Raw genomic sequence first — 24,533 nt, forward strand, 5'->3', positions numbered from 1 at the left:
TCTGCCTATGACCCTATTACAGGGGCTGAGTCACTGGCTTACTGGGGCTCTTCCAGCCGTCCCTCGGAGGGGTGCATCACTTGAGTGGGTTGAGTCACAGACGTGATCTTCCTGTCCAGTTTTGCGCCCACTCGGGCTCCTGCGGTGGAGATCTTCCTGGGCCAAACTCAGCCTTGTCTCAGGGTAGTAAGTTGGTTGTCTGTTGATATCCAGCTAGTGGTGTGGGGACTATACTCAGCCTTGTCTCAGGGTAGTCAGATGGTGGTCTGTTGATATCCATCTAGTGGTGTGGGGGCTGTGCTTTGGCAAAGTGGGTGGGGTTATATCCTGCCTGGTTGGCCGGGGCTACAGTGTCCCCCGACCCCCCCCTGTCTCAGCCTCCAGTATCTATGCTGCAATAGTCTATGTGCCGGGGGGCTGGGGTCAGTCTGTCCTATCTGTTGTAATTATGTCATCTTATCTGGTGTCCTGTGTAAACTTAAATGTGTTCCCCCTCTCTCCCTCTCGCTCTCTCTCTCGACCTCTGAATGCTCAGCTATGAAAAGCCAACTGACATTTACTCCTGAGGTGCTGATCTGTTGCACCCTCTACAACCACTGTGATTATTATTTGACCCTGTTGGTCATCTATAAACGTTTGAACATCTTGGCCTTGATGGCCATGTACTCTTATAATCTCTACCGGCACAGCCAGAAGAGGACTGGCCACCCCTCAGAGCCTGGTTCCTCTCTAGGTTTCTTCCTAGGTTCCTGCCTTTCTAGGGAGTTTTTCCTAGCCACTGTGCTTCTACATCTGCATTGGTTGTGGTTTTAGGCTGGGATTCTGTATATCACTTTGATGATTTCACATGATGTTAAAAAGGCAGTATAAATACATTTGATTGATGTAATAAGTGTTGGTTTGAGGACGAGTATTTCTGTCTGTAATATAGCCCCTTTGTGGGAAAAAACCCATTCCGATTGGCTGGGCCTAGCTCACCAATGGCTACGCCCCTGCCCAGTCATGTGAAATCCATAGATTAGGGTCTAATGAATTTATTTCAATTGACTGATTTCCTTATATGAACTGTAACTCAGTAAAATCTTAGAAATTGTTGCATTTCAATTTTTTGTTCCATGTAGAATAGAATAAAATAGAACAGAACAGGAAAGAACAGTATAGAATAAAATAGAAAAAATAGAATAAAATAGAATAAAATAGAACAGGATAGAATAAAATAGAACAGGATAGAATAAAACAGAACAGGATAGAATAACATAGGACAGTATAGAATAAAATAGAGCAGTATAGAATAAAATAGAGCAGTATAGAATAAAATAGAACAGGATAGAATAAAATAGAACAGGATAGAACAGGATAGAACAGTATAGAATAAAATAGAACAGGATAGAACAGTATAGAATAGGATAGAATAAAATAGAAGAGGATAGAAGAGAACAGAACAGTATAGAATAAAATAGAACAGTATAGAATAAAATAGAATAAAATAGAACAGTATAGAATAAAATAGAACAGGATAGAACAGAGCAGTATAGAATAAAATAGAACAGGATAGAACAGAGCAGTATAGAATAAAATAGAACAGTATAGAATAAAATTGAACAGGATATAACAGAACAGGATAGAACAGTATAGAATAAAATAGAACAGGATATAACAGAACAGGATAGAACAGTATAGAATAAAATAGAACAGGATAGAACAGAACAGAATAGAAAAGGATAGAACAGTATAGAATAAAATAGAACAGGATAGAACAGAACAGAATAGAAAAGGATAGAACAGTATAGAATAAAATAGAACAGGATAGAACAGTATAGAATATAGAACTAGTCCCAGCCCCAGTCTCACATGCTCCAGGCGGGCACACATGTGGTCCTCCCAGCCCTCTAATGGTGGAGCCTCTGGGATGAAGAGCCAGTCTGCTCCGGAGGCCAGAGCAGACACCAACGCTAGATACCTGTAGAGAGAGAACATTAATGTAATGGAATGGCCTGTTTTAGAGAGGTTACAGAGGATAGTCATACATAACAACGACCCTAAAATAACACAACATTAACATGTGGAACTTAACTTACCCACAGTGACGTCCCATGACCTCCAGGACAAATGCACGCTGGTGGCTGTAAAATAAACTCTTTACTCAGAACTGATTTTAAAAGCAATTTAGTACAAACCACATTAATGTTGTCATTGAATTTAAGAATTGAACTTACACATGCTGCTGCTACTCTGTTTATTATATAATCACGATTGTCTCGTCACTTTACTTTCAATGCTGCAGACATTTTTTGGTACGCTTTCCCAGATCTGTGCCACGATACAATCCTGTCTCGGAGCTCTACGGACAATTCCTTCGAACTCTTGGCTTGGTTTTTGCTCTGACATGCACTGTCCACTGTCTATATAAGTTGCACTGTCAACTTATATAGACAGGTGTGTGCCTTTCCAAATCATGTCCAATCAATTGAATTTACCACAGTTGGACTCCAATCTCATTGTAGAAACAGGATGCACCTGAGCTCAATTTCAAGTCTCATAGCAAAGGGTCTGAATACTTATGTAAATAAGGCATTTGTTTTAACCTCTTTGGGCTAGGGGGGCACTTTTTCCAAGTTCGGATGAAAAGCGTGCCCAAAGTAAACTGCCTTTTACTCAGGCCCAGAAGCTAGGATATGCATATTATTAGTCGATTTGGATCGAAAACACTCTAAAGTTTCTAAAACTGTTAAAATAATGTCTGAGTATAACAGAACTGATTTGGCAGGCGAAACCCCGAGGACAAACCATCCCAGGGAAACTTTTTTTTTAGGTCACTGTGTTTTCAATTTCGTTTTCTATGGGAAACCTGGTTGCAGTTCCTATGGCTTCCACTAGATGTCAACAGTCTTTAGAAATTGGTTGATGTTTTTCTTTTGAGAAATGAAGAAGTAGTCCTGTTCTTTCCATGTGTCACTCAGATGGACTCAAGTCTTTGACCTGGATCGCGCAGCATGTTGTTTTTTCCCGTATTGAACCCAGTATCCCGTCTGCCATGTGATCGATTATTTACGTTTTAGGGTACCGAAGGTTGGATTCGGAACGTTGTTTGAAATGTTTGGACCAAGTTTAGATACTTTGTAGGCATGTTGGGCGAGTTGAAACCGCCAAATAAATTGACATTTTTGGGATATAAAGAAGGAATTTATCGAACAAAAGGACCATTTGTGATGTTTCTGGGACATTTTGGAATCCCAACAGAAGAAGATCTTCAAAGGCATTAATTATATCGCTATTTCTGACTTTTGTCACGTACCTGCCTGGTTGAAATCTGATTTTCATGTGATTGTATGTGGGGCGCTGTCCTCAGATAATCAAATGGTCTGCTTACACAGTAAAGTTTTGACACAGCGGCTGGATTAACAAGAAGTTAAGCTTTATTTTGATGTATAACACTTCCATGTTTTATGAATTTGTATTATGAGTATTTCTGTTTTTGAATTTTGGCTGTTGTCAAATCAATCCCGTTAACGGGATTAGAGTGGGAAGGGATCACTAGGGATCCTAAGAGGTTTTAATGCTGTCACTATTCACGGCTTTATTAAGTATTAGCATTAGCCACACAGGCCACAGAAAAATGTTGTCACATATTTTAGAATGTAGTAATAATTTGAATATCCATGCATTGGAAACACCTAAAAACAATTATTCATGAAGTGGTTGCTTTCTATTGGACAGTTTTTGCATGTTTTTATTTTGGGGGGTGGGGGTCTATATTAGGCCCTGTATGTACAATTATATACATTATAAAACATTGAGGAAAATTACAATGAAGAGCTTGAAAAAGTCCCCGAAAGTCCTTGAATTTAACTTGTCAATGTTGGTATGAACCCTGTTTATAGGATGCACAGTCCTGGACCTGTGCCGTCCCCACAGTCCTGGACCTGTGCCGTCCCCACAGTCCTGGACCTGTGCCGTCCCCACAGTCCTGGACCTGTGCCGTCCCCACAGTCCTGGACCTGTGCCGTCCCCACAGTCCTGGACCTGTGCCGTCCCCACAGTCCGGACCTGTGCCGTCCCCACAGTCCTGGACCTGTGCCGTCCCCACTGTCCTGGACCTGTGCCGCCCCACAGTCCTAGACCTGTGCCGTCCCCACTGTCCTGGACCTGTGCCGCCCCACAGTCCTAGACCTGTGCCGTCCCCACAGTCCTGGACCTGTGCCGTCCCCACAGTCCTGGACCTGTGCCGTCCCCACAGTCCTGGACCTGTGCCGCCCCACAGTCCTAGACCTGTGCCGCCCCACAGTCCTGGACCTGTGCCGCCCCACAGTCCTGGACCTGTGCCGCCCCACAGTCCTGGACCTGTGCCGTCCCCACAGTCCTGGACCTGTGCCGTCCCCACAGTCCTGGACCTGTGCCGTCCCACAGTCCTAGACCTGTGCCGTCCCACAGTCCTAGACCTGTGCCGTCCCACAGTCCTGGACCTGTGCCGTCCCACAGTCCTAGACCTGTGCCGTCCCACAGTCCTAGACCTGTGCCGTCCCACAGTCCTGGACCTGTGCCGTCCCACAGTCCTGGACCTGTGCCGTCCCACAGTCCTGGACCTGTGCCGTCCCACAGTCCTGGACCTGTGCCGTCCCACAGTCCTAGACCTGTGCCGTCCCACTCTCCTAGACCTGTGCCGTCCCACTGTCCTAGACCTGTGCCGTCCCACTGTCCTAGACCTGTGCCGTCCCACAGTCCTAGACCTGTGCCGTCCCCACTGTCCTAGACCTGTGCCGTCCCACAGTCCTAGACCTGTGCCGTCCCACAGTCCTAGACCTGTGCCGTCCCACAGTCCTGGACCTGTGCCGTCCCACAGTCCTGGACCTGTGCCGTCCCACAGTCCTAGACCTGTGCCGTCCCACAGTCCTAGACCTGTGCCGCCCCACAGTCCTGGACCTGTGCCGTCCCACAGTCCTAGACCTGTGTCGCCCCACAGTCCTGGACCTGTGCCGTCCCACAGTCCTAGACCTGTGTTGTGGTAAGTCTCTGGATAAGAGCGTCTGTTAAGTGACTAACATGTAAACTGTTTAAACTGTGTACCTCTGTGCGGTGGTAGTGATGGCGTCCACTATCTCCATGATGCGATGCAGGGCGGAGTCAGCGCCTATGGTCATGTCTGTCCCACAGAAGTCGTTGTCTATAGATCCAACCAACCCTACGATGTTCAGGTGATCATGCTGCTTCGCTAGGGTGTCGGTGATCCGGCCTGCAGGGCGCACACACACACACACACACACACACACACACACACGCACACACACACACACAGAGTAAAAAATACTGGATGCCATATCCTAACCCAAAATATGGTGAAATGACTCGGAAAAGCCAAGGATCTATAAAGCATAATATGTTCATTACAGAATAAGTATTTTATTAAGAGACAGAGAGTGTGTGTGTGTGTGGGTGTGGGTGTGGGCGCGTGTGTGTGTACCTTTCTGAACCAGTTCAGCCAGCAGTCCAGTCCACTCGGTCCTGAAGATGTTAGCTCCGGTGAGGCTGCCGTCTCCTCCACACACACACAGGTTGGTGATGCCTCTCTTCACCAGGTTAAAGGCTGCTGCCAGGCGACCGTCCCGCGTGGTGAAGACCTTACAGCGAGCACTGCCGATCACCGTGCCACCCTGAGGGAGAGACCGAAGGAGACCACAGTCAGTCTCCAGTATCTATGCGCTGGGGATCTAGGGTCAGTCTGCCCTATCTGGTGTAATTCCCTCTCTCCCTCCATGTGATGGTTATACTATAGAGTACACTTTAGCAAAGAAGAATGGATGCAGTCAACCTATGGAACACAGAAACAGCAGATTTTCAATCAAAGCAAATATATTTAGCAGGGCTGAGGTAGCAATAGTTAATATCACAGTTTGACACTAAAAGCCAATTGATGCGTTGTTGCTGGTTTTTGTCTAGCTAGCTAAATTGTATATGTTGCATTTCTTGAAAACCAAAATGTGGAAAATGTGGTCGGAGGGTGTGACGCAATTACGGAGCCTCCAGAGGCCAAATCGAGCTCCGCGCCGCATCGGCGTGAGCCTACCTAATTTTGTAACAATGCGGAACTCTGTATCGATCCGCATTGACATGATTTGTTGACCGTAGGTGGGGGAGGAAGATCCTGTATAAACAGAAAGTCACTTCCATAACAACATGTCTGGTCTGCAACACTTCTGCAGATGCCATATGTAAAAGGTGCACGGCCAATGGAGATGTTGGATTGACTATGCAGCGCTTTTAAATGAAAAACAGCATTCCAGACTAATAGTTAACACCTGCATTGTAATGGAAAGCACCATAGCAATGTATACAACTATGGCAATGGATAGCAGTAGACCCACACATAACATGTACAGGCTATACAACACAACATTCATTGGACAGGGAGGGACATTCAGTCGGTCTTCACACAGCATTAGGACAACTCTGAGAATAAACATTTAACTGATAATGCCCGAGAAGACGGTGTTTGGAGGAGGTGTGGGGCATTATCACATTTATACAATGGGTTACCAAAATATTAAATAAATAATTATTAAAATAATTTACATAAATTCATTTACATAAATTTACAAAAGTTATTTTGATTAATTTATTCATACTATTTCATCCTTCCACAATATATAGTTCCGACTCAAATCTAGGGTTGCTACCCAAGCCGTCTGGTCGTTTATTCTATCGGTTCGGTTGCCAGAGACGCGACCCAGTCGTTCAGTCTTTATGTTCTGTATCTATAGACCCGACCCAGTCGTTCAGTCTTTATGTTCTGTATCTATAGACCCGACCCAGTCGTTCAGTCTTTATGTTCTGTATCTATGGGACTCGACCCAGTCGTTCAGTCTTTTTGTTCTGTATCTATGGGACTCGACCCAGTCGTTCAGTCTTTTTGTTCTGTATCTATAGACCCGACCCAGTCGTTCAGTCTTTATGTTCTGTATCTATGGGACTCGACCCAGTTGTTCAGTCTTTTTGTTCTGTATCTATGGGACTCGACCCAGTCGTTCAGTCTTTTTGTTCTGTATCTATGGGACTCGACCCAGTCGTTCAGTCTTTTTGTTCTGTATCTATGGGACTCGACCCAGTCGTTCAGTCTTTTTGTTCTGTATCTATGGGACTCGACCCAGTCGTTCAGTCTTTTTGTTCTGCATCTATGGGACTCGACCCAGTCGTTCAGTCTTTATGTTCTGTATCTATGGGACTCGACCCAGTTGTTCAGTCTTTATGTTCTGTATCTATGGGACTCGACCCAGTCGTTCAGTCTTTATGTTCTGTATCTATGGGACTCGACCCAGTTGTTCAGTCTTTTTGTTCTGTATCTATGGGACTCGACCCAGTCGTTCAGTCTTTTTGTTCTGTATCTATGGGACTCGACCCAGTCGTTCAGTCTTTTTGTTCTGTATCTATGGGACTCGACCCAGTCGTTCAGTCTTTTGTTCTGTATCTATGGGACTCGACCCAGTCGTTCAGTCTTTTTGTTCTGTATCTATGGGACTCGACCCAGTCGTTCAGTCTTTTTGTTCTGTATCTATGGGACTCGACCCAGTCGTTCAGTCTTTTTGTTCTGTATCTATGGGACTCGACCCAGTCGTTCAGTCTTTTTGTTCTGTATCTATGGGACTCGACCCAGTCGTTCAGTCTTTATGTTCTGTATCTATGGGACTCGACCCAGTCGTTCAGTCTTTTTGTTCTGTATCTATGGGACTCGACCCAGTCGTTCAGTCTTTTTGTTCTGTATCTATGGGACTCGACCCAGTCGTTCAGTCTTTTTGTTCTGTATCTATGGGACTCGACCCAGTCGTTCAGTCTTTTTGTTCTGTATCTATGGGACTCGACCCAGTCGTTCAGTCTTTTTGTTCTGTATCTATGGGACTCGACCCAGTCGTTCAGTCTTTTTGTTCTGTATCTATGGGACTCGACCCAGTCGTTCAGTCTTTATGTTCTGTATCTATGGGACTCGACCCAGTCGTTCAGTCTTTTTGTTCTGTATCTATGGGACTCGACCCAGTCGTTCAGTCTTTATGTTCTGTATCTATGGGACTCGACCCAGTCGTTCAGTCTTTTTGTTCTGTATCTATGGGACTCGACCCAGTCGTTCAGTCTTTTTGTTCTGTATCTATGGGACTCGACCCAGTCGTTCAGTCTTTTGTTCTGTATCTATGGGACTCGACCCAGTCGTTCAGTCTTTTTGTTCTGTATCTATGGGACTCGACCCAGTCGTTCAGTCTTTATGTTCTGTATCTATGGGACTCGACCCAGTCGTTCAGTCTTTTTGTTCTGTATCTATGGGACTCGACCCAGTCGTTCAGTCTTTTTGTTCTGTATCTATGGGACTCGACCCAGTCGTTCAGTCTTTTTGTTCTGTATCTATGGGACTCGACCCAGTCGTTCAGTCTTTTTGTTCTGTATCTATGGGACTCGACCCAGTCGTTCAGTCTTTTTGTTCTGTATCTATGGGACTCGACCCAGTCGTTCAGTCTTTATGTTCTGTATCTATGGGACTCGACCCAGTCGTTCAGTCTTTATGTTCTGTATCTATGGGACTCGACCCAGTCGTTCAGTCTTTATGTTCTGTATCTATGGGACTCGACCCAGTCGTTCAGTCTTTATGTTCTGTATCTATGGGACTCGACCCAGTCGTTCAGTCTTTTTGTTCTGCATCTATGGGACTCGACCCAGTCGTTCAGTCTTTTGTTCTGTATCTATGGGACTCGACCCAGTCGTTCAGTCTTTTGTTCTGCATCTATGGGACTCGACCCAGTCGTTCAGTCTTTTTGTTCTGCATCTATGGGACTCGACCCAGTCGTTCAGTCTTTATGTTCTGTATCTATGGGACTCGACCCAGTCGTTCAGTCTTTATGTTCTGTATCTATGGGACTCGACCCAGTCGTTCAGTCTTTATGTTCTGTATCTATGGGACTCGACCCAGTCGTTCAGTCTTTTTGTTCTGTATCTATGGGACTCGACCCAGTCGTTCAGTCTTTTTGTTCTGTATCTATGGGACTGACCCAGTCGTCAGTCTTTTTGTTCTGTATCTATGGGACTCGACCCAGTCGTTCAGTCTTTTGTTCTGTATCTATGGGACTCGACCCAGTCGTTCAGTCTTTTTGTTCTGTATCTATGGGACTCGACCCAGTCGTTCAGTCTTTTTGTTCTGTATCTATGGGACTCGACCCAGTCGTTCAGTCTTTTGTTCTGTATCTATGGGACTCGACCCAGTCGTTCAGTCTTTATGTTCTGTATCTATGGGACTCGACCCAGTCGTTCAGTCTTTATGTTCTGTATCTATGGGACTCGACCCAGTCGTTCAGTCTTTATGTTCTGTATCTATGGGACTCGACCCAGTCGTTCAGTCTTTTTGTTCTGCATCTATGGGACTCGACCCAGTCGTTCAGTCTTTTTGTTCTGTATCTATGGACGCGCACAAACAATGCTTAAACAAATATAAACAATATAATTATAGAGAGAAACTCAAAATACCAACATGTGAGAAATACTGTACTTTATTAATGTTTCAATGGAACCAACCAAAATCAATTATTTAATACAAAATAAATTTAACCAAAATCAAGGTTTCATAATTATGAATCCTCATTTAGTACTTAGTGCAACCACCTCTGGCAAGGATAACAGCGTGGAGTCTTTTCCTGTGATGTTTGACAAGGTTAAGGAACACATTTGGAGGGATTTTGGACCATTCCTCTATGCAGATCCTTTCAAGATCCTTCACATTCTTGGGTTTGCGCTTACCAACTGTCCTCTTCCACTCAGCTCACAGGTTTTCGATTGGATTGAGGTCCGGCGACTGAGTTGGCCATGGCAGATAATTGATTTTGTCGTCACAGAACCATTTCTGTGTGGATCTTGAGGTATGTTTTGGGTCATTATCTTGTTGGAATGTCCACCTACGGCCAAGTGCCAGCCTTCTGGCAGAGGCAACCAGATTGTCAGCCAAAATTGCCTGATACATGGTGGAATTCATTATGCCAGCAATCTTAACCAGTGCCGACGGGACCTCTGGAATTAAAACAGCCCCAAAACGTCACTGACCCCCCTCCATATTTCACCGTGGGTATGAGGTGACTCTCCTTGTATGCATCTCTGTTTCACCGTGGGTATGAGGTGACTCTCCTTGTATGCATCTCTGTTTCACCGTGGGTATGAGGTGACTCTCTCTCCTTGTATCTCTGTTTCACCGTGGGTATGAGGTGACTCTCTCTCCTTGTAGCTCTGTTTCACCGTGGGTATGAGGTGCCTCTCCTTGTATGCATCTCTGTTTCACCGTGGGTATGAGGTGCCTCTCCTTGTATGCAGCTCTGTTTCACCGTGGGTATGAGGTGCCTCTCCTTGTATGCAGCTCTGTTTCACCGTGGGTATGAGGTGCCTCTCCTTGTATGCATCTCTGTTTCACCGTGGGTATAAGATGCCTCTCCTTGTATGCATCTCTGTTTCACCGTGGGTATGAGGTGCCTCTCCTTGTATGCAGCTCTGTTTCACCGTGGGTATGAGGTTCCTCTCCTTGTTGCAGCTCTGTTTCGACGCCAAACATGCCGATGCTGTATCTGACCAGAGCACCTTCTTCCAGTCATAATTTAAATGACGTTTGGCAAACTCCAAGCGCTTGCGTCTGTGTCTTGGGGTCAGAAAGGGCTTTCTTCTGGCAACCCTTCCAAAGAGCCTGTGGTTGTGGAGGTGGCGTCTGATGGTGCTTTTTCAAACCCGGTGATCTTTTGAATGTTCTAATAATTGCCCTGACAGTGCTCAGTGGTATATTCAATCGTTTGTGGATCTTCTTGTAGCCATTACCAGATTTATGAAGGTCTACGACCATCTGTCTCTTTTGAACTGCCAGTTCTGTTGTTTTCTTCATGGTGTTGGATGACAAAGGGATATTGCATGTGTGTTACCTCATTTTGATACCCTAGTGAAACAGGAAGTGATGTAATGGCTCAATACAGTTCCTTAAGACTTAGATAAACTTAAATAAGTGGAATTTAATTTGTGGTTTAATTTTGGTAGATGTTATTTACAATAATCTTTAAGGGTGCCATTAATTGTGAAACCTTGATTTGGAGGACAATGATTTTTAGTTAAATCAAAAAATTACCGTGGGTTCCATTGAAACATTAATAAAGTATTTATCACATGTTGGTATTTTGAGTCTCTCTCTATAATTATATTGTTTATATTTGTTTAAGCATTGTTTGTGCATTGCCAGTCAGGGGTGCCAGTAATTTTGGAGCCCACTGTATCTATGGACAGTCGTTCGTTCTAAATGTTCCATTGCCATACTGGCTGGCAACGTTCTTATCCCTTGCCTGCTAGCGAGCCAGCTAAATAAGGCTAACTCACAGTCGCGTCAGAAAGTGCAGCCAGAATAACAGCAAAGTATCTGCATTTGCAAACTGTTTCATAGTGACATTTACTTGGATACATCCATAACAATGAGCTAATTAGGTGTGATTTCACCTGGCATAGGAAATGTGCTCTCTTGTCAGGACACTGTTGTTCACAGGGGCTAGCCAACAACACAATCACTTCAAACTGAAGCTGGAAAAACTGCAAACTAGCTGCACTTCATTTTGTTTGACCTTTTTTTGAATGTACATTTCTTTGTATATACAGTGCATTTGGAAAATATTGAGACCTCTTCTTCCACAATTTGTTACGTTTTGTTACGTTACAGCCTTATTCTTAATAACAATTTAAAAATAGATATATTTAGCAAGTCGGTTAACAAATTCTTATTTACAATGATGGCCTACACCGGCCAAATCGGGGCGATGCTGGGCCAATTAAGCGCAGCCCTATGGGACTCCCAATCACGGCTGGATGTGATTCAGCCCGGATTCGAACCAGGGTGACTATAGTGCCTTAGTGCCTGTGCTACTCGGGAGCCCATCTAAATGGACTAAATTATTTTCCCCCACTCAAATCGACACACAATATCCCATAATGACATCACAATACCCCACAATGACATCACAATACACCATAATGGCATCACAATACCCCATAACGACAAAGCAAAAACAGGTTTGTAGATATTCTTGCAAATTTATAAACAAAAAAAATCCTGAAATATCACATTTACATAAGTATTCAGACACTTTACTCAGTACTTTGTTGAAGCACCTTTGGCAGCGATTACAGCCTCGAGTCTTCTTGGCTATGACGCTACAAGCTTGGCACACCTGTATTTGGGGAGTTTCTCCCATTCTTCTCTGCAGATCCTCTCAAGCTCTGAGTGTTGCTGCACAGCTATTTTCAGGTCTCTCCAGAGATGTTCGATCAGGTTCAAGTCCGGGCTCTGGCTGGGCCACTGAAGGACATTCAGAGACTTGTCCCGAAGCTACTCCTGCGTTGTCTTGGCTGTATGCTTAGGGTCGTTGCCCCAGTCTGAGGTCCTGAGATCTCTGTAGCAGGTTTTCATCAGACATCCCTTCATATTTGCCTCGACCCTGACTAGTCTCCTAGTCCCTGAAAAACATCCCCCACTGCATGATGCTGCCACCACCATGCTTCACCGTAGGGATGGTGCCTTGTTTCCTCCAGACGTGACGCTTGGCATTCAGGCCAAAGACTTCAATCAAGGTTACATCAGAGCAGAGATTCTTGTTTCTCATGGTCTGAGAGTCCTTTAGGTGTCTTTTGGCAAACTCTAAGCGGGCTGTCATGTGTCTTTTACTGAGGAGTGGCTTCCGTCTGGCCACCCTACCATAAAGGCCTGATTGGTGGAATGCTGCAGTGAGGGTTGTCCTTCTGGAAGGTTCTCCCATCTCTACATAGGAACTCTGTTAGAGAGACCATCGGGTTCTTGGTCTCCTCCCTGACCAAGGCCCTTCTCCCCAATTGCTCAGTTTGGTCCGGTTGGCCAGCTCTTAAGAGTCTTGGTGGTTCCAAACTTCTTCCATTTAAACATGGGATTGGAGAATTGAAGAATTAGGGCTCCTGAGTGGCGCCGCAGTCTAAGGCACTGCCATCTCAGTGCAAGAGACATCACTACAGTCCCTGGTTCGGATCCAGGCTGTATCATATCTGGTCGTGATTGGGAGTCCCATAGCACAATTGGCCTAGTGTCATCCAGGTTTGGCTTGCCTAGTTAAATAAAAGGAGCAACTTAAAAAATTTTTTTTTTAAGAATGAGGCCACTGTGTTCTTGGGGACCTTCAATGCTGCAGAAATGTTTTGGTACCTTTTCCCAGATCTGTGCCTCGACACAATCCTGTCTCTGAGCTCTACGGACAATTCCTTCGACCTCATGGCTTGGTGTTTACGCTGACATGCACTGTCAACTGTGAGTCTCATAGGTCCTGAATACTTGTAAATAAGGTATATTTTTTTACATTTTATAAATTACAAAAAAAACCTGTCCTCGCTTTGTCATTATGTGTAGATTGATGAGTGAAAGAAATAATTTAATCAATTTAATCAATTTTAGTATAAGGCTGTAACGTAACAAAATGTGGGAAAAGGGTCTGAATACTTTCCGAATTAACTGTATGCATAAAAAATGATGACAGCCGATTCATGATTTCGACTGGCTGGGAAACGCTGCCTGCCTCATCACGACACAGACATCTGGAGATCAAAATTTGAACATTGAAGCAATTTTGCAAATCTTACATTTTTTTATTTAACATTTATTTAATTGGGCAAGTCAGTTCTTATTTACAATGATGGCCTACCCAGGCCAAAGCTGGACGACCTGGGCCAAATGTGCGCTGACCTATGGGACTCCCAATCACGGCCGGTTGTGATACAGCCTGGAATCGAACCAGGGTCTGTAGTGACGTCTCTAGCACTGAGATACAGTGCCTTAGACCGCTGTGTCACTCGGGAGCCCATTTAAACATATGTCAGAAGTGGGATATGTCAGAGAGACAGACAGCAAGGTTTAAACAAATCTCCGCTTTTGAAAACAAAATATTAGGCTAAAAGAAATATGAGATAATGTCAAGACGCTTTTTATAGTGGAGATCTGTTTCAAGTTGTATAAATTGCCTGGCTGGGCTGATGAGACAGTGGATTTCGCAGTCAGATGGAACAGAGTAAATAGGCATTTCAACGTCATAGATTTAGCCGGTGGTAACTTGTGGAATAGAGACCGACTGCAGTTTTAACCAATCAGCATTCAGGATCAGAACCCCCCACATTCAACAATACAAACACACACACACAAAAAACACTGAATTAGACTGCTTTAAAACATTGATAAGAGTATAAAAATGCACTAGAACATAAGATGCTATTTATCTACTGACGAGAGACTGATGCTATAGGCTCCAGCACCACACACAGAAAGAACTTACCATCTGCAGAACTAGACCGGCAGGGAGGGAGAGAACAGAGAAGAGATAGTGAGCTCCAACAGTATTGGGACAGTGACTATTTTTGTTCTTGTTTTGGCTCTGTCTACCAACACTTTGGATTTGAAATGAAAGGTTAAAGTGCATATTTGAATATTTGAATCCATGTCAGGTGAACCGTTTAGAAATTAAAGCACTTTTTGTACATAGTCCCCCCCATTTTAGGGAACCAAAAGCATTTGGACAAATTCACTTATGTGTATTAAAGCAGTAATTTGGTTCCATATTCACACAAACAAGAAAATGCACATCCTGTGGCGGCACCCATAGTGGCTGGTGATTTTCATATCACCTGTGCAACTAGAGGTGAAAAAACAACCATAGATCACCTTTAGTCCACACATACAAAGCTCTCCCTCACCTTCTACTTGGCAAATCCGACCATAACTCTATTCTCATGCTTCCTGCTAAAAAGAAAAAAACTCAAACAGGAAGTATTAGTGACTTGCTCAATACAGAGGTGTTCCGATAAAGTGGATGCTGAGCTACAGGACTGCTTCGCAAGCAAAGACTGGAATATGTTCCAGGATTCATTCAATATCATTGAGCAGTGTACCACATCAGTCACCGGCTTCATTAAAAAGTGCATCGATGACGTCATGCCCACAGTGACCGTACGTACATATCCCAACCAGAAGCTATGGATTACAGGCAAAGTCCGCACTGAGCTAAAGTCTAGAGCTGACACTTTCAAAGAGCTGCTAGCCATCAAGCTAACAAAGATGTTTTTTTGTCGCACTGCTTTGCTTTATCTTGGCCAGGTCGCAGTTGTAAATGAGAACTTGTTCTCAACTGGCCTACCTGGTTAAATAAAAATAAGATAGCTGCTTAGATTTTCCCGATTTGGGACTGCCTTTTCTCATGGAGGCGAATGCTTCCTGAGTTCTAGGAGTTGTGTTTGCTATGCTATTTTCCGGGACACTGTGGACCAACCGGATTTTCAATGCAACAAGGGGATGCATGTTGAGGAGGACTATCGATCAGACTGAGCTTTCTACCCTAAGAAAGCAAATCGCAGCGTTCCACAACTTGCTGGGGAAACCACGGCCACCTACCTCTGAGGATGCTGCACATTCGTCCTATACCCTATTTCCAACCCAGGGGATTCTCCTTCAGGTTCAGATCTTCAGACCGTATGGTGTCTGAGACTCCAGCACCTTCCTCAGCCAAGATTAAATCTATGGCTGGCTCGGTTCCATCGGGCCACACCTCCCCTCAGTCCTCAAAGGTCTCCACTTGAGACAAAACAAAACATTCAGACCTCCCCAGGCATTTCACCAGCTGTCAGCATCGGTAGCTCTATGGTGAGAAACATCTCGGTTCCTTGGGAAAAACAGCTGTGTTATCCTGGAGCACGAGCACAGGAAAACTATGCTTAACAAGTCATATAATTATTTTGTGGACTCACTCTGTATGCAATAATAATGTTAAACATGATTGAAATGTGAAATTCAAACAAAGACCAGTGAGGTTTTCCAAGGCCTCGCAAAGAAGGGCACCTATTGGTAGATGGGTAAAACATGAGGCCAATGGTGACTTTAAAACAGTTCCAGGGTTTAATGGCCGTAATAGAAAACTGAGGAAGGATCAACAACATGGTAGTTACTCCATTTACATGTCAGTCATTTAGCAGACGCTCTTGTCCAGAGAGACTTACAGTTAGTGAGTAATTTAGCAGACGCTCTTATCCAGACAGACTTCCAGTCAGTCAGTCATTTAGCAGACGCTCTTATCCAGACAGACTTACAGTTAGTGAGTCATTTAGCAGACGTTCTGTTCTTATCCAGACAGACTTACAGTTAGTGAGTCATTTAGCAGACACTCTTATCCAGAGAGACGTACAGTTAGTGAGTCATTTAGCAGACACACTTATCCAGAGACTTACGGTCTGCTGTCCTAGCTTCAGGGGAAAGATGGGCAGGGACTCTGCTGTCCTACCTTCAAGGGGAAGATGGGCAGGGACTCTGCTGTCCTAGCTTCAGGGGAAAGATGGGCAGGGACTCTGCTGTCCTACCTTCAAGGGGAAGATGGGCAGGGACTCTGCTGTCCTAGCTTCAGGGGGAAGATGGGCAGGGAATCTGCTGTCCTAGCTTCAGGGGGAAGAAGGGCAATAACTCTGCTGTCCTAGCTTCAGGAAAAGCTAGTTTCAACATTGGGGTCCCAGGAAAAACAAGATCTTGGACTGGGCCGAGCAGGAGCTGCCCTCTCATAGGGGTGGGAGACCTGAGGTGGCAGAACAGAGTGCTCGGGTTGGGGTGTAGGGTCCCACAATACTAATATGACTGATAGAGTGAAAATAGAAATAAAGAGTGTATAGAACAAAAATATTCCTAAACAAACCGTTTGCAACAAGGCACTAAAGTAATGTCTAAGCAAATTCATTTTTTTGTCCTGAATACAAAGTGGTATGTTTGGGGCAAATCCAATACAACACATTATTGAGTACTCTCTATATTTTCAAGCATAGTGGTGCAGCATGTTATGGGCATTCTTGTAATTGTTAAGGACTGAGGAGTTTTTCAGGATAAAAAAAGAAACTGAATAGAGCTAAGCACATGCAAAATCCTAGAGGAAAACCTGGTTCAGTCTGCTTTCCACCAGACACTGGGAGAGAAATTCACCTTTCAGCAACACAATAATCTAAAACACAAGGCCAAATCTCCACTGGAGACAAGTTCACCTTTCAGCAGGACACCTAAAACACAAGGCCAAATCTCCACTGGAGTTGCATACGAAGAAGAGTGAATGTTCCTGAGTGACAGAGTTACAGTTCAGACCTAAATCTGCTTGAAAATCAATGACCTCAACGTGTCTAGCAATGACAAACAACCAATTTGACAGAGCTTGGAAGAATTTTGAAAATAATAAATGGGCAAATGTTGCACAATCCTGGCGTGGAAAGCTCTACCCAGAAAGACTCACAGCTGTAAATCGTGGCCAAAGGTGACTCTAACCTGTATTGACTCAGAGGGTTGAATACTTATCTAATCAAGATACAGTACACACACACAGACAGATTTTATTTTTCATTATTTCTTAACAAATGTTCAAATTTTTCTTCCACTTTGACATGAGAGAATATTTTGTGTGAATCGTTGATAAAAAATGACAATGAAGTCAATTTAAATCCCACTTTGTAACAACAAAATGTGGAAAAAGTCAAGCAGAGTAAATACCGTCAGAAGGCACTGTAGCCTAAGAAACAAGGCTCAAGAAATCAATAACTTGCTAGTAACAGATAACATTCATAAAGTGACTATCTCTGAAACACACTGAGATAACACCCTTCACGATAGCAATACATGGTTACAACATCTACAGAAAAGACAGGAATGCCAATGGGGATGGTGTTGCTGTTTATATTCAGATTCATACTCCCGTACAGTTTAGAGGATCTCATGTCAAATGCTGTTTTAGTAACATGTCTACAGGTTCTCCTGCTTCACCTAAAGCCTTGTGGGAAATTGCTTTAGACCACCAAGTGAATATGGATCCTGTGTGAAATGCTTGATAATGTATGTGATATCATTAGAGAGGTATATTTTCTGGGTGACCTATATTGACTGGCATTCATTAAGGTGTCCACTCAAGAAAAATATTAAAAATGTAACCAGTGGATGCAACCTGGTTCAGGTTATCAGTCAACCTACCAGGGTAGTTACAAACAGCACGGGAATTAAATCCTGTATTGATCATCTTTACTAATGCTACAGAAATGTGCTTTAAAGCAGTATCCATATCCATAGGATGTAGTGATCCCTATATAGTAGCCATGTCTAGGGAAACCAACGTCCCAAAAGCTGGGCCAAATATAGTGTATAAGAGGTTTGTAGTGATTCATATGTTGATGATGTAAATAATATTTGTTGGTCTGTGGTGTATAATGGGACACAACCAGACACTACAATTATAGCATTTAAGAAATTGCTTATTCCAGTTATTAATAAGCATTCAAACATTAAGAAAATTACTGCAAAAACTTAAATCCATAAAAATGTGTATGGTTGAAAAGGATGAGGCAAAAGCAATGGCAAATAAGTCTGGCTGCATAGCCAATAGGCTGCATAGCCAATAGGCTGCATAGCCAATAGGCTGCATAGCCAATAGGCTGCATAGCCAATAGGCTGCATAGCCAATAGGCTGCATAGCCAATAGGCTGCATAGCCAATAGGCTGCATAGCCAATAGGCTGCATAGCCAATAGGCTGCATAGCCAAAATTCACCCAACTTATTGTGGGAAGCTTGTGGAAGGCTACCCGAAACGTTTGACCCAAGTTAAACAATTTAAAGTCAATGCTACCGAATGCTAATTGAGTGTATGTAAACTTCTGACCCACTGGGAATGTGATGAAAGGAATAAAAGCTGAAATAAATCATTCGCTTCTATTATTCTGACATTTCACATTCGTAAAATAAAGTGGTTATCCTAACTGACCTAAAACAGGGAATTTTCTAGGATTAAATAGCACTCATGTCTATAGCCATGAAGTTCTTTGAAAGGCTGGTCATGGCTCACATCAACATCATGCCAGAAACCCTAGACCCACTCCAAAACGCATACCACCCCAACAGATCCACAGATGACGTAATCTCAATCGCACTCCACACTGCCCTTTCCCACCTGGACAAAAGGAACAGCTATGTGAGAATTCTGTTCATTGACAACAGCTCAGTGTTCAACACCATATTACCCAAAAAGATCATCACTAAGCTAAGGACCCTGGGACTAAACACCTCCCTCTGCAACTGGATCCTGGACTTCCTGATGGGCCGTGCCCAGGTGGTAAGAGTAGGTAACAACACATCCGCCATGCTGATCCTCAACACAGGGGCCCCTCAGGGGTGCGTGCTCAGTCCCCTCCTGTACTCCCAGTTCACACATGACTACATTCCATCTCATATTGCTGAAATGAACAGCAAACCTGGTTTCAAAAACAGATAAAGCAATCCCTCTCCCCTATTGGACCTAGATAGTTTGTGTGTATGTATTGATATGTAGGCTACATGTGCCTTATTTTATTCATTTTTAATTGATGTAGTTCTGTCCTTGAACTGTTCCTGTCTATTAAAGTTCTGTATTATGTTTCATGTTCTGTGTGGACCCAAGGAAGGATTAAAGGTTCCCAGGAATTCCTATCACGGAGATGCCTTAGACCGCTGCGTCCGTGTGTGTTTTAACTATTTAACTGTACTAACAGGCAGCTAATTGTCAATATCGCTAATCGGTATCTTTTTGGTAAGGAAAATATTGGATATCGGTATCGGCCAAAAAATATCATATCAGTGCATCACTAGTTCTCAGGCCTGGAGGGAAGCCAAAGTAATTCTGCTATACGCAAGAGTGGTAAAGTGGCCTTTACTGGTTCTAACAGCAGACCTATCAGCTTGCTGCCAGCTCTTAGGAAAAATGGTGTTTGACCAAATACAATGCTATTTCTCTGTAAACAAATTTACTTTCATACTTTCAGCATGCTTATAGAGAAGGGCACTCAATATGTGCTGCACTGACACAAATAACTGATGATTGGTTGAAAGAAATTGATAAGAAGAAGATTGTGGGAGCTGTACTGTTAGATTTCAGTGCAGCCTTTGATATTATTGACCATAGCCAGTTGTTGAGAAAACGTAAAGTGTGTGTTATGGCTTTTCAACCTCTGCCATATAGTATATCCAGAGCCATCTATCAGATATAACTCAAAGGGTTTTCTTTAATGGAAGCTTCTCTAATATGTAACATGTAAGGTATGGTGTACCGCAGGGCAGCTCTCTAGGCCCTCTACTCTTTTCTATTTTTACCAATGACCTGTCACTGGGATTAAACAAAGCGTATGTATGCTGATGATTCAACCATAACCACATCAGCAACCACAGCTGATGAAGTCACTGAAACCCTTAAAGACTTGCAGTCCGTTTTGGAATGGGTGGCCAGCAATAAACTGGTCCTGTACATCTCTAAAACTAAGAGCATTGTATTTGGTACAAATCATTCCCTAAGTTCTAGACTTCAGCTGAATCTGGTAATGAATGGTGTGGCTATTGAACAAGTTGAGGAGACTAAATTACTTGGCGTTACCTTAGATTGTTAACTGTCATGGTCAAAACGTATAGATTTCATGGTTGTAAAGTTGGAGAGAGGTCTGGCCGTAATGAAGAGATGCTCTGCTTTTTTGACACCACACTCCACAAAGCAAGTCCTGCAGGCTCTAGTTGTATCTTCTCTTGATTTATTGTCCAGTCATGTGGTCCAGTGCTGCAAGGAAAGACCTAGTTAAACTGCAGATGGCCCAGAACAGAACGTCTTGCTCTTCATTGTAATCAGAGGGCTGATATAAGTACTATGCATGCCAGTCTCTCTTGGCTAAGAGTTGAGACTGACTGCATCACTTAATTTTAACCTCCCCCTTCCCACAGTCCGCAAATCCTGAACAAATTCAAGAAAGCGTACAGTATTATATCGAGCCCGTACTACGTTCCATGTCATATTGCTCAAATAAACAGCAAACCTGGTTTCAAAAAACAGATAAAACAACACCTCACAACGCCTCTCCCATGTTGGACCTAGATAGTTTGTGTGTATTGATATGTAGGCTACCTGTGCCTTAATTTATTCATTTTTTAAATTAATGTAGTTCTGTCCTTGAACTGTTCTCGTCTGTTAATGTTCTGTATTACGTCATTCTGTATTACGTCATTCTGTATTACGTCATTCTGTATTACGTCATTCTGTATTGTATATAATGTTTTGTGTGGAACCCCAGGAAGAGTAGCTGCTGCTTTTGCAACAGCTAATAGGGATCCTAATTAAATACCAAACACCTGTCGTATTCGGCGCGTGTGACAAATACATTTGATTTAACCAATAGCAACCTGGACTATCTGCATTGACTATCTCTTTGACTCATCACATATGCAGCTGCTACTGTTTATTATCAATCCTGTTGCCGAGTCACTTTATCCCTACCTAAACTGAGTGTACAAAACATTAGGAACACCTGCTCTTTCATGACAGACTGACCAGATGAATCCAGGTGAAAGCAATGATCCCTTATTGATGTTACTTGTTAAATCCACTTCAATCATTGTAGATGAAGAGGAGGAGACAGGTTAAAGAAGGATTTTTAAGCCTTGAGACATGGATTGTGTATGTGTGCCATTCAGAGGGTGAGTGGGCAAGACAAAAGATTTGTGTTTTTGAACAGGGTATGGTAGTAGGGGCCAGGCACACCGTTTTGTGTGTGTCTAGACCTGCAACGCTGCTGGACAGTTTCCCGTGTGAACCAAGAATGGTCCATCACCCAAAGGACATCCAGCCAACTTGACACAACTGTGGGTAAGAATTGGAGTCAACATGGGCCAGAATCCCTGTGGAACGCTTTCAACACCTTGTAGAGTACATGCCCTGACAAATTGAGCCTGTTCTGAGTGCAAAAGGGGTTGCAACTCAATATTAGGAAGGTGTTCCTAATGTTTTGTACACTCAGTGTATGTGTACATATCTACCTCAACTACCTGGTACCCCTGCACAACGACTCAGTACTGGTACCCAGTGTACATTTCATCATGTCACCACTATAAGACCCTCAATATTTATTGGAAAGGAGCATCAAGCCCATCACCGTGCTCTTTCACCACCCTGTGAAGTTCATCAAGCCCATCACTGTGCACTATCACCACCCTGTGAAGTTCATCAAGCCCATCACTGTGCACTATCACCACCCTGTGAAGTTCATCAAGCCCATCACTGTGCACTATCACCACCCTGTGAAGTTCATCAAGCCCATCACTGTGCACTATCACCACCCTGTGAAGTTCATCAAGCCCATCACTGTGCACTATCACCACCCTGTGAAGTTCATCAAGCCCATCACTGTGCACTATCACCACCCTGTGAAGTTCATCAAGCCCATCACTGTGCTCTTTCACCACCCTGTGAAGTTCATCAAGCACATCACTGTGCACTATCACCACCCTGTGAAGTTCATCAAGCCCATCACTGTGCACTATCACCACCCTGTGAAGTTCATCAAGCCCATCACTGTGCACTATCACCACCCTGTGAAGTTCATCAAGCCCATCACTGTGCACTATCACCACCCTGTGAAGTTCATCAAGCCCATCACTGTGCACTATCACCACCCTGTGAAGTTCATCAAGCCCATCACTGTGCACTATCACCACCCTGTGAAGTTCATCAAGCCCATCACTGTGCACTATCACCACCCTGTGAAGTTCATCAAGCCCATCACTGTGCACTATCACCACCCTGTGAAGTTCATCAAGCCCATCACTGTGCACTATCACCACCCTGTGAAGTTCATCAAGCCCATCACTGTGCACTATCACCACCCTGTGAAGTTCATCAAGCCCATCACTGTGCACTATCACCACCCTGTGAAGTTCATCAAGCCCATCACTGTGCTCTTTCACCACCCTGTGAAGTTCATCAGTTATTTAATCTGTAGCCTAATAAACTGCATGGTTTCCCGATTCGTAGTGGGAGGACCACACACACAACGTTACCTTCCATATGATGGTTATTATATTTGCACATAAAGGCTTTTCCACCGTCCTTTTTCACATAATTAAATGTTACTGAGTCTTAAAGATACCATCATGTCGAATGAACAAATTATCACAGCTTTCGTGATTTTTGTATTTATACGATACGACTTTACTCTCGTGAAAACTAGACACGTGGTTACTGTCCCAATACTTCTGGACCTCACTGTATATGGAGAGAAAGAGTTAAAGCAAAATAGATGCTGAAGAGACATGTCATGACGATCAGAGAAAGAGAGACAGTTCATCATCTTGACCCGCTGACACAGTAGGTGATCAATTCAAATAGCCCTCCCTTCCTCACCATAAAAGCTCAGGCTAGGGGTGTACTGGACACACTGCTACTTCCCTGTTTTGCCTTCTTGCCAGGTCGCTCTCGAAAAATAGGTTTTTAACCTCAATTTTTTATTTAACTATGCAAGTCAGTTAAGAACCAATTCAAATTTTCAATGACGGCCTAGGAACAGTGGGTTAACTGCCTGTTCAGGGGCAGAATGACAGATTTGTACCATGTCAGTCGGGGATTCGATCTTCCAACCTTTTGGTTACAAATCCAACGCTCTAACCACTAGGTTACCTGCCGCCCCAATGGTTTTTGCCTGGTTAAATAAAGGTTACATTTTCAAAAATTCTGAAAATCTGGCATTTCAGACAAATGCCAGTTGGGCGGGAATTATTATTTTTCCTATTGGGTACTGTTTATTTTAGCACAATGATCTGGCGAATAATGGGGGCCTCAAGGAAGAAAATGGTCCAGTGTGGTAGAAATGCCAGAGCCGATTTCTGGTCCCGGTCTTTTGACCATCCCATGTAAAACGGCTCTGATCATGACTCCTGACACCAGTAGAATTTAGGCTTCTCTTTCAAAGTAGCTAGGTCACTGTTACCTGCTGTATGATGTTGGTAACACTCTGCCAGTGGGCCAGCTTGATGTTGTCCCCTCCATCCACCAGACCCTGGTAGCCCTGAGAGGAAAATATCAATCACATCGTTCAATCAGATCAATACTGGTCATGATGGAGCAGAACATCCTAAGTTACAGGCTAACTAACTGTAAGATACAGGCTAACTAACTGTAAGATACAAGCTAACTAACTGTAAGATACAAGCTAACTAACTGTACGATACAGGCTAACTAACTGTACGATACAGGCTAACTAACTGTACGATACAGGCTAACTAACTGTACGATACAGGCTAACTAACTGTAAGACACAAGCTAACTAACTGTAGGATACAGGCTAACTGTAAGACACAAGCTAACTAACTGTAAGATACAGGCTAACTAACTGTACGATACAGGCTAACTAACTGTAAGACACAAGCTAACTAACTGTAAGATACAGGCTAACTGTAAGACACAAGCTAACTAACTGTAAGATACAGGCTAACTAACTGTAAGACACAGGCTAACTAACTGTAAGACACAGGCTAACTAACTGTAAGACACAGGCTAACTAACTGTAAGACACAGGCTAACTAACTGTAAGACACAGGCTAACTAACTGTAAGACACAGGCTAACTAACTGTAAGACACAGGCTAACTAACTGTAAGATACAGGCTAACTAACTGTAAGACACAACTGTAA

General features: G+C 43.6%; 1 protein-coding gene across 2 annotated transcripts in view; it reads right to left on the reverse strand.

The window, feature by feature from the left end:
• The window catches only part of pfkla (phosphofructokinase, liver a), a 66,801-nt gene that overhangs the window by 30,608 nt on the left and 11,660 nt on the right, over window positions 1-24,533 (reverse strand). Inside the window, exons 3-7 of one of the 2 annotated variants that reach the window (XM_042306843.1) lie at window positions 23,831-23,908; window positions 5,459-5,648; window positions 5,065-5,230; window positions 2,079-2,123; window positions 1,852-1,960 (exon numbers count right to left, since the gene is read on the reverse strand). In XM_042306843.1, coding sequence (XP_042162777.1) covers window positions 1,852-1,960; window positions 2,079-2,123; window positions 5,065-5,230; window positions 5,459-5,648; window positions 23,831-23,908 — 588 coding nt within the window. Of the gene's footprint in view, window positions 1-1,851; window positions 1,961-2,078; window positions 2,124-5,064; window positions 5,231-5,458; window positions 5,649-14,327; window positions 14,346-23,830; window positions 23,909-24,533 lie in introns of those variants that run through there. The other variant, XM_042306844.1, reaches the window with a different exon arrangement.

Source organism: Oncorhynchus tshawytscha, linkage group LG26 (genome assembly GCF_018296145.1).
Source record: "Oncorhynchus tshawytscha isolate Ot180627B linkage group LG26, Otsh_v2.0, whole genome shotgun sequence".
NCBI classification, from domain to species: Eukaryota; Metazoa; Chordata; class Actinopteri; order Salmoniformes; family Salmonidae; genus Oncorhynchus; species Oncorhynchus tshawytscha.